Below are 12418 nucleotides of genomic sequence, written 5' to 3' on the forward strand. Positions count from 1 at the left end.
AGAGCTTGGGGAGCTTCAACGTCTGCAAGGGAAATTTCATATTTGAAACTGTTGAAACAGGCATTCACAAAATATTCTTTTTGGATTGCAATGTAAAACTTTTTTGGTTATGATTCACTTGGTTGATCTTTCTGCTGGCATAAGGGAAACTAAAAATCATGAAATATGACTCACTTAGAAGATTCTCATCACTTGACTGTTCTTCGTGTCAGTGGATGTACAAATCTGAGAGTCTTATTGTGACCTGATGAGTCTGAAGGTGCATGGGATTTTAACTTTGTGTGGTTCAGACCAAACTCTTGGATGGCTAGTAATTTATTATTCAATTTATTACATAATACACAGATTTGCTTTAAGGTAGATGTTCTAAACTGATATCATTTATACTTTTATTTATGTGATCACAAACGGTGGAAGTGAATCAAATTTTAATTTTGCATTTCCCTGCTTAAATATGCTGTCAATTTGCGTAGCAGTCCAGTTTACAGACATGTTCCTTCTTAAAACACTAGAACTTCTCATGCTTCAGAACGAAGGAAAGAACATACTTGATCAAGTCGATCTTCATATTTGACAAAGCAGCAAGAGATGATTTTAAAACGGTCCTCAAAGATCATCTGGAGTTTAATGCCACGATGGAAAAGAAGCACTCAAAGATTGAGGCTTAAAACATATGCTTAAGAATAAAAAATTGGAAGCATATATTCGGCAGTAAAATTCTGCAATACGCAGAACAAGAAGCGTCAAAGTTCCATTACATTTTCACTTTCAAAAATTGAAATTTCATTTTATACCGTCCCACTTTACTGTCGGAAACAAGACAACGATTAACAAGGATTTGTAAGCAAGAACTTTAAAGGGATTCAATCCCCACCTGCCAAGTGTTCAAAATCTTGGTTTCACTGTAAGAGTTTTCAGTTTTCAAGAATGAATAATAAAGATATCCTCATTTTATATATGTCAATGGTACACCAGCTTGAAACTACAAAATTTCCAAGTTATGTTAATCTAATAATCCATGGCATCCATATCTGGCATTCGGCTAGGAGGTTTTTTCTCTTTTGGATTATCCACAATGGCTGCTTCAGTAGTCGTTAACAGCAATGAAACGCTGAAATGAAAAAGAAACAGGAGGTTTAATTGAGTAAAGACAATAAACAAGCACGAATTTTATGAAATTGACATTTTCACCTGGCAGCATCTACTAACGCTGTCCTAACAACTTTGAGAGGATCTATGATCCCGGCCTTCACCATATCCACATATTCACCTGTGTTTAACACACAGCCTTATCATCACAAGAAATCTCCACTGAACCAAACTAACAAAGAAAATTCCGTGAATTTGAAGAATAGAAACACAGATTTGATTGAGAAGAAGCCTTAATATAGCTCAAACACAATTTGATTTGTAATATCTAAGAGAGTGAACCTTTAGCCGCGTCATAACCCAAATTGTGATCATCTTGTTCTAATAATTTTCCAAGAGTGACATCAGGATCAAATCCAGCATTTGAAAGTATTGTGTATGTAGGTGCCTATAGCAATCCAATTCAAATTGTCAGATATTAATGAAGCAAGTAACACAACACAGAAAGAGTCAAGCCAAACCTTGACAGCAAGTAAAGGCTAATAAATCATAAACCTTGAGAGCATTCTGAATTATTTGGATGCCTCTTTTCTGGTCTTCATTTTCAGCTTGAAGGTCTTCCAAAGCTTTTGCGGCATACAAAAGAGCAACACCACCACCTAATGCAGAAAATCACCTTCAGATTTTGAAGAGAGTTTCACATGTTTAACCTTTACATATAATATAACATAATAAAATTAAACTTACCTGGTACAATACCTTCTTCCACAGCTGCTCTGGTAGCATTCAAAGCATCAGTAACCCTATCTTTTCTTTCTCCAACTTCTGCCTCACTAGCCCCACCAACCTACAAGAAAATGATTACCTATACTGTATACACATTAATGCCAGAATTTACAGAGCTGATTCAGCTGAACAACACACCTTAAAAACAGCAACCCCACCAGAGAGCTTTGACAGCCTTTCTTGCGCTTTCTCCTTATCAAACATTGCATTACTCTTCTCCATTGCTGTCCTCAGCTATACAATATCATAGACATAGCTTTTATCAGAGAACTTCACACATTCTCCTTTAGTATCTAGTTTGCATTTGAAAATCAAGTCTACATTTCTATATACCTGAACCTTACACACTACCTCCTCTATCCAGAGTTTTCATGAAGGTTGAACATGAGTGTTAAGTTAATATTAACAGTGAGGAGAGAGTGATTTTCTATATTTGCATGAAAACTGAAATGTAATATTTATATAGACTTAAGTCCTGTTAGAAAACAACTTTAAAGTTTGTGTTTAGGGTCAAAACAATATCTAATAGTAGATCATGAAACGTTACTCCCACCATTTAGCTAAAAGACTAAAACAGCTAGTAGCTGCTAGAACAACTACTATTACCAAATAGGCCTTAATAGACTTTTCTAAAGCTCATCTAATACCTGCTCACATCTTTCTTCAATCAGCTTCTTATCTCCGCCACCATGAAGAATTATTGTGTCATCAAGAGAGACAGTAACCTACAACAAATTGAATTAATCAGTTAAGTTCTATGTTATATTGTAAAAAGAACCATAACCTTATGTACAAACCTTCTTAGCAGTACCAAGCATTTCTATTTGGACTTTATCAAGAGTTAAACCACGATCCTCGCTAATAACCTGTACAAATCAACGGTTACTCGTGCCACCAAAATAATTATGAATGCCTAATTACCTAGAGATGAAAAGAAAATCATACTACCTCTCCACCAGTAAGAATGGCAAGGTCATCTAAATTCGCCCTTCTGTTGTCGCCAAAACCAGGAGCTTTAATTGCACAGACCTAAACAAAATGATTCAAAGTGAAAAATGTGCACCAATACAATGTTGTTCAGCAGCAGCACCAAAATACCACATACGCAAGATTTTTTGACATCAACAGTTCAATCAATTACATGTGCATGCACATGTTTGTGATATATAAGCCAAAAATAATTAGTTCACACTTCACACTTATCCTTTAGGAAAGTAAAATCTCAATTCTAAAATAAACACTAACTGTGAGTTTTATTGTTTTTTTTTTCATATGTGCTGTTTTGAGCATTAGAAGTCTGAAACTTCTAAAAGCTAGAAAATTGTAGGCATGTGAGTTTATGCACAAGAGTATTTGCATGGCTAGTTTCATTCTATTGTTCACACGCCTGAAGCAGTATATGCACCTATACACCTAAATAAATCATTATATAATTATGCTGTATAGGTGTCCTTTTATTTGCATGATTAGAAGGAAGAACCGTAAGCACAAAAGAAAGACAAACTATTCCACAAATATCTTTTAAACAAGATTATCATTGACAAAAGGCACTTTTGTAACTCATCCTCAACACATGCATGCAAGAAGCAACACATGCATAAATACCTTTGTAGTACACAAACAGAGTCATGCAAGTACAAGTGCATATGAAGACACGCACACAGAGATATGTATATCATAACTCTATTTGCATTTACTTGTATTGTAATCATACAAGCATGAGGTTTCAATATCATCCAGATTTATGAGATTTCCATCAGATACAGTGTACCCAGGCCTAATAAAGTGCTTCAAGGAAAGGCTATTCAATCACCTTAACTCCAGCATGATGCTTGTTGAGAATAAGCATAGCTAGAGAATCACTTTCCACATCCTCGGCCACAACTAGAAGTGGTTTGTTTTTCTGTTTAAAGTTGCATAATCAGGAAAATAATAGGGTTAGAAATTCATATACAACATCATATAAGCATTCACTTATAACAGCAATATTCAAAATACAAGACAAGGGGCAGAAAACGGGTACGTACTTTTACTGCCAACTCTAATATTCTCACAAGTGACTTCATGTCTGAAATTTTCTTCTCATAAATAAGGATCAAAGGATTTTCAAGCTCCTGAAAACATGCAAAATCATGATTTTTTTTCTTTGAACAGTATCTTGACATGAAAGTAAAAGACATTCAGAAGACTACTGGCACATAACACAACAAATATAAAGAAAATGAAAGGGAGGGAGGGGGTGGGAGAGGGGTTTGGCAAAAAAGAGAAGTTATCATGGAGATAGAACATGCCAAGCTCACTGCATCTAAAAGTGACTGCACATGCAATACACATGAAAGCTCCAAAAAGCCAGTAAGTTTAGGAACATAATATAACAGCATATCCCCCGACCAACTACCATAATATCCAACAGGATGATAATGGTATCCCTTAGTATCTTCCTAAAACTGTCCCCATTGCTTTTACCCACCTGACATATTGATTGCAATGGCACAAGCAACCCCAAACACTCAGTCAAAAGAAAACGTGTGGATAATTTAAAAGTGAAAAGAATTCCTAGGAATATAGGATAGTTTAGTGACTGTTTTGCGGTGAACTTTTCATTTTAGCCAATATCCTGAATAATCTGTTGCAGGAAGTAGATATTGACAGTAGAAACCATAAAGATCTGAGCTTACACATTTCTGGGTCTTCTGATCAGTAATAAAATACGGAGAAATATAACCTCTGGCGAGCTTCATCCCTTCCACTACTTCCAACTCATTTTCCAAAGTATTCCCATCCTGCAAAATTCAAGAATCAAGACAATATGTAACCTAGACATGAATTTAACGTGTGTTCATCTGATGTCAGAAGAAGAAAGTTTGCTCACAGCGACAGTAATAACTCCTTCCTTTCCAACTTTCTCCATAGCTCTTGCTATCAATTCTCCAATCTCTCGCTCGCCATTTGCAGAGATAGTGGCAACCTATTGACAGTACATGCACTTGCCAACAATGAAGGTGAACATCCAGCAAGCATAAAAGAACTATGTATACTACCTTCTAGCAGGTTCTAGAAACATAAATGAACATTTTACAACATCAAGAGAATAATACCAAAATTGCAGTGAAAACAACTCACAATCTATTGTAAGCTTTATTTAATGCCTTGTACAAAGACATATCAAAGCCAAGGAGAAGCCTTTCCAACAGCTTAAAAAACTAAAGAACTTTCTTTTAAGATTATCTACAGTATCATATTTGCATATCAAGTTCACAAGATGTACCTTGGATCAAAATTACCCATGAAAGATAATTTATGATGACAAAGGATCCATATAGCCAACTCCAATCAATGTTGTATCATTGATTTATTGTTGATTAAATGGGTGATACACTATTGATTTATTATTATTTTGCTTAATTGGTGTTACTTTGTTGCTTTTATTTAATTTGATTAATTTGAATTTATAGTTGATGTTTAATTATCTCCAATTAATTTGTATGTAGATTTTCATTGATGTGTGTATATGTATATATATATATATGTGTGTACATTTAAAATATATAAAAATATTTTGCCTTTATCACCTTTTTCAAAAAGGCATCGTCTCACCTCTTGCTTAAGGCGATAGGGGGCCTTATCGCCTGAGGATCACTTCTCGCCTTGATAACATTGGGATATACATCTCTAATTAATTAGCATAATTATGGGTATATATCCTCCAATTAATACCTAAAATTTAGCTCTCCAATCAGCTGCTTCAAAAGGAAATATGCATTGGAGTTTTAGTCTTTAAAAAAAAAAAGAAAGAAAGAAAGAAAAAAGCCATCCATGTTATTTTCAAAAGGCGAGGCTCGCCCCTCGAGCTAGACGAGGAAAGACGCAGCCTCGTGCAAGAGGCCTCGCCTCGCTAGGTTGCACCTTTAATGACACTAACTCCAACTAGTTTGGATTTAAGGCTTAGTTGCTGTTGTTGTTGTATAGTTTCTTTAAGATGCTGCAGTACCTGTGAAATTTCTTCTGGTGTGCTTATCATTAGGGCTCTCTCTTTCAAGAGAGAAACAACAGAATTCACTGCCATATTAATTCCAGTTCGCAAATCCATAACATTTACACCAGCAGCTACAGACTTGCAGCCTTCTGTGAGTATGGCTTGTGTCAGGACAGTTGCACAAGTTGTACCTGTGACCAGACAAGTAACATATCTCCAGAATGAGAGAAATTCTCGGATGAGCTCAACATTGAACAATGATATTTTCTCCACTTCAAATACAGTGTCTTGAGCATGTTAACTTAATGTTTCATATCACACATATTCATACACTCATTTGATGAAACCAAGCAAGTGGAAGAAATGAAAGATGATGGAAACTTATAGTGTTTTTGCCTACCAAGAGATAAGGATGATATTAATTTCAAAGATAGTGCAGTAACAAGACTATGTCAAAGTCACAGTCACTTCTGAAACTACAAGTTATTTGTTCTGTTAATAAATACTTTTGCAAATACATTTTAGTTGTTCTTAAAGAAATACTTCCATCAGACTGAAACATGATTCTAACTAGAAGCATGAGTTATTAAATATATTAAGTGTATATATATATACATATGTAATAACTGCATGGATAAGCATAAGCTCATACTAACCCGTAAATTTGGATCCAATCCTATTAATGTCAAGCCAACCTTAATTTTTATTGCCAGTATGTTAATAAACTTATGACAGATTGTTGGTCTCTTGTAACATGAAAGTTGAAAAAAATATCAACAATAGATTACCGTCTCCTGCAGCAGTATTTGTAGCATTAGCCACCTGCTTCACAAGGTCTGCACCCACATTCTTGGCCTTTTCCTTGAATTTGATGCTTTTGGCAACAGTTACACCATCCTTTGTCACCTTTGGGGCTCCATGACTTTTCTCAATAATAACATTACGACCCTAAGTAATTCAATGAGTTAAAAAAAAATACAAAGAATTAAAAAATGCTTAGTGTTTGTATCATTGTTCTCATGAATCTACACAGTGCACGCCCTGTCAAAGATAATTGCAGAAAATGGAAAAAGTTATGATAGATGTATCAACAAGGGATCTACAAAAGAGAAAGCTTTATAGTCTTCTCATTAAGAAGCACAGCAGACCTTTAGTTCCAGAACAATGGAATGGACAGCCTCTCCTGCATCAAGTTATTGTAACAACAAAGATGCTAAATGGCTAAATATAAGGACCAGATAGTGATGTCAATTGTTTCCGGTACTGTTCTACTCATACAAATATCAGAACTCCACAAAACTAAATAAATAAACAAAAAACGATGGTGCATGTTCAATACCTGTGGTCCCATTGTGACTTTTACAGCTTCTGCTACCTCGTTGACACCCTGCAACATAGCTGCACGAGCCCCAACCCCAAAACTGATATCCTTTGCCACATAACTTCTACTGGATATAATATTACCACACACCTAACCGAGATAAAGAAATAAACACAATAAGAAAACTGTCAAGATTAACGAGCAACCATGGAAATCGCTCAACCCAGTTAATTAAACGTTGATTGTATAAATTACATTGGGTAGCTAAGTAGAAAATTCATGAGATAAAACCAATGGTCATACTTAACTTAATTAAAGCCAGTTCAACTTTACTTCAAAACATCAAATTAATTAAAATTACATATAGTTACAGTCATTTGCTGCCTACATGAAACAAAAGAAACAAGAAAAATGCAGTCAATAAGCTAAAATGAGAGAGATTTATTATTACCCGTTTCTTCGAAACAGATGAGCTGTTAATCCCAAAAACAAAATGCACGCACCCATCACAAAACAGAGAAAGATATGTAAGCCACGATACTCACAGAGAGAGAGAGAGCTGGAGAAAAGTATAAAAGCGAAAACGAAAAGAAAGAAGCAATACCTAATCGATGAAGCTAATCTTGAAGCTATTCTATACATAATCGAGGATCACAGAAATTCAGAAAATGCAGAAAGAAGAGTGTTTTTGAGTGTTGTTGGCAATTCAGAAGCAGGGGCTTTTGATAGGGTTTTAGCTTTCAATGAGAACTTAAGCAAAGGTTTAAATCAAACACACCTGCCCATGTTTTCAAATGAAGGGGGTTGCCGTTGCCTGGCCCGCAATTTATCTGGGCCAATAGCCCAATACCCAAGGCCCGTGGTGCTAACCTCATAACCTAATTCAGTAAAATATCAAGTAATTTACCTAAACGGTATATCAATTTAGGAATTGCAATAGTAATAGTAAATTTATAGATTACTTTATTGATGTGTATTAAATTATATATATATATATATTTCCTCTCATATTTTTAATATTTAATTAATTTTTTAATATTAAAAAAATCAGATAATTGATTAAAATATTGTACATAAGAGAATAAATATCATATTAATAAAGAAATAAAAAAAAACCTGCTATTATAAGTAAAATTGTGTTTTATTTAAATAATTACAGATATAAATAAAGAAGCAGAAGGCAAGGCAGCATGCAACACGCATAATGCCTATGTTGCCACATGGTCTTCTTCGTCTTCCACATGTTGCCTTAAAATGCTGCTAGCAGCCGTGTACCACAATTATTATTTAGGCTCTTTGCTAAATATTCTTACAATAATTTCCCCACCGACACCCTTAATATCACCAAATCATATTATTACAAGAAGAATAAGAAGTGAAACATTAGAGTTCTACCACAAATAATTAGAAGAGACAGGACAACAACCACCCACAATTTTTTTTTTTTGCTTAGGACCCATCACAGCTTGGGATGGAAAGGAAACCACCCAATGATTATTTCTTATTTTGTATTCTGAAAAAAATAATAATAACAAATCGTTTTCAACTGAGAAATTAATTTTCTGAAAACTTAATTTTCTTCAATTTACAAACATATGACCAATAAAAGAAGAGAAACATTATACATATACTTGCGAAAAAATTTTTAAAAAAAAATGCAAAAGAAAAAACATATATGAAAATTAATTGAAAAAAGAAAACAAATATCACGCCTTTTTCTTTCTAAATTAAACACTGATGAATTCAACTCAGAAAGTCCATTTCCAGATTTTGATCCTCAAATCAACTTTGCATTTGGCTTTAGAAACTGAAGCAGTAGTTGCCGTTTTCCCACTAGGAACAGTAGCTTTAATCCCATCACAGGCTACTCTAATCCTGATTTTTGGTGTTTTTAATCCTCCCATCTTCAGTTTCACCTTAGTTTCCAGCTCTATCTTCAAATCCAAGCCATTTTTGCTCTTCAAATCTGTCTTTAATCGGCTAGAAGAGGCATCGTCTAGCTGTTGACCACTGCTTGTGATGGTAGCTTTCAGCAAGGTCGTGTTCTTGGTGCCATGCACAAAAGAGGGTAACAAGCCATTTCCTATAAGAATATCATCTTTGTCTGTGGTTACAACGATGGTGACAGGGTTGTAGATGTAGACGAGCTTCTTGTTGGGGTTTCGTGCAGTGATGTTCATGTTGATATTAGTGGTGAGATGGGAAGATGAAGTGAGGTTGAGAGAGGAGATTTTGAAGCCGGAGACGGAGAAGGTGGGCCGGTGGGGACGGTAGATAACATAGATGATGGCACCAGCTATGGCAGCAAGAAGGAGGATTACAAATATGATAAAGAATACCCAGAAAAAACAAACACAGCAGCAACTCCGACGGCTGCGTTTACGTTGGGGTTGAGGAAGGTAGGCAGGACGGCTGGCTCCATAGAGCTGAGCTTTGGTGGCCGGAAAAGAGGGGTTGGTGGTGGTAGCGTTGCCATTAATGGGAGGTTTCGAAGAAGGGTAAACTCTTTCTGTCATGGTGAGAGAAGAGAAAAGGAAAGAAAAGCAACAGTTTCTTAGGTGTTTGATGAGTGCCTAAGAGAGAAAAAAGGCCAAAGGGAGCTTTTTCCTTCGACAGAATGAGAAAGAAAGAGGCTTATTTTGCTGAGGTCATATACGAGAGACGGGCAATTTTAAGATAAAGCAGAAGAGAAGATGGGAGAAAAATGAGTTTCTTTTGCTTAGGAGGAAATTCAAGAGAGGAAGTGTTTCTTTTCAGAAATGAAATGTTGTATATATAAAGGGTGGGAATAAGAGTAAGAAATAAATTAAGGCAGGTAAAGGACATGACAAAGAGATAGCAACTAGATAACCAATACTAAAATTAAAATTATTTATTTGTCCATATAAAAAAAAAACTTTTATTTTCTTCTTAAAATTAAGTGAGATTCTAGTTTAATTCCTTTGACATTAATTATGATTTTTTTTTTTTAATTGAGAGGTTCAGTGGTCTTATTAGAATTGGGCAACTTCCCTTTCTCAACCAACAACTAACCTTAACTAATCCCTAATGTATCAAACTTGCCCAAAAAAAAATGTTTTTTTAATAATTCTTTTACAGATATTAGTGTTTTTTTAAATAATTACATATTTTTGATAGGTGAGAATTCTCATATTCACATAGGCTACAAGAGAGGGACGAGTGAAGAGTAGGAGCAATATTACCTAATTAAACGACTCAAAGACTAGGATAAAACGCATCCAAAATAAAATGGGCCCACTGCTTTGTCAAACCAGCACATAGATGTGATGTGTCCATATCACCCACCATGGACTCTCTCTTAACACGTGTGCAAGTGAACATCTATTATGAAGTGGAGGCCTACCATGTTCCCATGCTCTAAAGCCCATCAATTACAATGACTTTAATCACATCACTTGTCTCCTAAAAAGTCAATAATCATGTGGTTAAGTTGCAAATTTAATCATCTAGCATAAGCTAGCTATTGCCGCACTGTACTATAACCTTCTCAAAGAAAATCCACAAAATCAAGCTGTAATCCTCTAACCTCTCCATCTCTCTCTTTGTATTCATTAATGCTTTTTTTATAATTCCCATTAAAAATTGATTTCTGACCTAATCACAAAATTGAGTTTTTCTTTGTTTATATTGATAATAAAAAGGATACATTACCTTACACTTGTGTTTTTATTTTTAGTTTATCATTTGGATTTTTATAATTAATATATCCCTCGATATTAATTTAAATGAAAATGACAAATTAAACCCTAAACAAACAAGACCTTATTTAATAGAATGATTTTTCCGTAGGCTATGGCTATGGGTATGCCTAGGTGAGCCGTATTCGGTTCAAACTGAAAAAATTGATCGAACCGAATTGATTTGAAAATTTGATTCGATTTTTTATATATTATAGTTCGGTTCAGTTTTTAATTTCAGAAATTTCGGTTATTTCGGTTCGGTTCTGTTTTGATCAGAAAAAAATTAAAAAAACCAAACTGAACCGATTAGTGATAATAATATATTTTTTTCAATAATATAGAGAAATTAAATCATATTAAAATAAAAACATTTTAATTAAATTTTAAAATATTAAAAATAAAATATAAAAAATAAAAAAATTATTAAAAATCAAAACCGATCAAACCGGTTCGGTTCGATTCGATTTCTGACTAAAATCAGTTTCATTCGGTTTTTATAATCACTAAAATTTCGATTTTCAATTTATTCAGTTTGATTCGATTTTGAACCAAACCGACCGAATGATCAACTCTAGATATGCCCCGAAGAGATGACAGGCAATGGCAGAGTTTGCCTCTCTTTCCGGCGGCTTACCAATTGGTTTCCTTTTTCTTATTATTTTAGGCTCAGAGCCAACAGGTCATGAGTGAGGGTATAAAAAATATTACATTCATTCATCTGCTTGGATTCTGAATTTCTGAAGATCAAAAGTTGGGTGAAAAAAAAATATCCACTCAGAATAAAAGGTTTTCAATTGTTTCTCTATTGAAAAAATAGAATTGGGCTGTTTGTATGCATTTAGGATCCCAAATAAATAGGTTCATCACACTTAAAGTTGCCCCTACCATAAATATTCTTAAGTTGTCACATAATCTTTTTTATGAATTTAGATTTTTTTTTCAGAAAAATTTTACTTAAAATAATATTCAAATTATTTTATTACTTTTTTAATCAGAACACACTAAATTATTTTAATCATCTTTTAACATTTCTTGAAGAAATTTTAAAAATAAGTTCACCAACCTCATGCAAAAATGTTGCATCTTAGTTGGTTTGTAACTAAAGACTGCAATTATTTGGTTTGCAATTGAAGATTGTAAATTCATGATAGGCATTAATTTAGTATTATTTATACATTTTTAATTGTTTTTCAAATTTAATAAATACAAATAAAAATCAAAATTGATGATAGAACCAAGTCGAGTCTGAAAGAAGAGGCAGACTCAAAATCTATCAAATCCTGCTACATAAACCAATCCATCAGCACACTACTCAATTCGCAGTTAAAACAGGTCGGATTCACCGGAGGCTCGAACTCATCAGATAGGAACCCAACCCATTTAACGTGATAGAGGGTAGAAAAGTAAGCTCAATTATACTGTGACCCTATTAATATGGGCGCTGGAAGGAAATTAAATGGTTATCTAACAAAGACAAACATATAAATACACTCATACTTACGGCTCTTTGTAATAGTTACAGATGGTACTGTAAAAGGGTAGCAA

At 34.2% G+C, this 12418-nt stretch overlaps 2 protein-coding genes across 4 annotated transcripts; both read right to left on the bottom strand.

The window, feature by feature from the left end:
• Positions 1-764: 764 nt before the first annotated feature.
• LOC110625524 (chaperonin CPN60-like 2, mitochondrial) lies at positions 765-7943 on the bottom strand. 3 transcript variants are annotated; one of them, XM_021771148.2, is made up of 18 exons: positions 7777-7943; positions 7624-7645; positions 7191-7322; positions 6640-6799; positions 5867-6042; positions 4748-4843; positions 4554-4658; positions 3903-3989; positions 3689-3778; positions 2824-2904; positions 2673-2741; positions 2523-2600; positions 2014-2109; positions 1837-1936; positions 1645-1748; positions 1432-1537; positions 1192-1270; positions 765-1111 (listed from the first exon to the last, which is right to left on the bottom strand). In XM_021771148.2, exons 1-18 carry the CDS (start codon positions 7812-7814, stop codon positions 1009-1011), a joined length of 1722 nt encoding a protein of 573 aa, XP_021626840.1. In that variant the 5' UTR covers positions 7815-7943; the 3' UTR covers positions 765-1008. The 3 variants fall into 3 exon arrangements, with proteins under 3 accessions (XP_021626840.1, XP_043817883.1, XP_021626841.1); XM_043961948.1 differs by lacking the exon at positions 7624-7645 and having other exon boundaries at positions 7777-7914; XM_021771149.2 differs by lacking the exon at positions 765-1111 and having other exon boundaries at positions 1192-1321.
• An 832-nt stretch (positions 7944-8775) lies between these two features.
• On the bottom strand, positions 8776-9923 carry LOC110625953 (NDR1/HIN1-like protein 13). Its single transcript, XM_021771664.2, has one exon. The coding sequence runs from the start codon at positions 9686-9688 to the stop codon at positions 8921-8923; it is 768 nt and encodes a 255-aa protein (XP_021627356.1). The 5' UTR covers positions 9689-9923; the 3' UTR covers positions 8776-8920.
• Positions 9924-12418: the final 2495 nt, after the last annotated feature.

This window comes from Manihot esculenta, chromosome 11 (assembly GCF_001659605.2).
Source record: "Manihot esculenta cultivar AM560-2 chromosome 11, M.esculenta_v8, whole genome shotgun sequence".
NCBI classification, from domain to species: Eukaryota; Viridiplantae; Streptophyta; class Magnoliopsida; order Malpighiales; family Euphorbiaceae; genus Manihot; species Manihot esculenta.

Coding starts and splice junctions, on each gene's coding strand:
- LOC110625524 (XM_021771148.2), bottom strand. CDS start 7,814: ATGTATAGAATAGCTTCAAGATTAGCTTCATCGATTAG. Junction 7,646..7,776: donor AGATTAGCTTCATCGATTAG/GTATTGCTTCTT, acceptor TGGGATTAACAG/CTCATCTGTTTCGAAGAAAC. Junction 1,538..1,644: donor TAATTCAGAATGCTCTCAAG/GTTTATGATTTA, acceptor GGATTGCTATAG/GCACCTACATACACAATACT.
- LOC110625953 (XM_021771664.2), bottom strand. CDS start 9,688: ATGACAGAAAGAGTTTACCCTTCTTCGAAACCTCCCATTAATGGCAAC.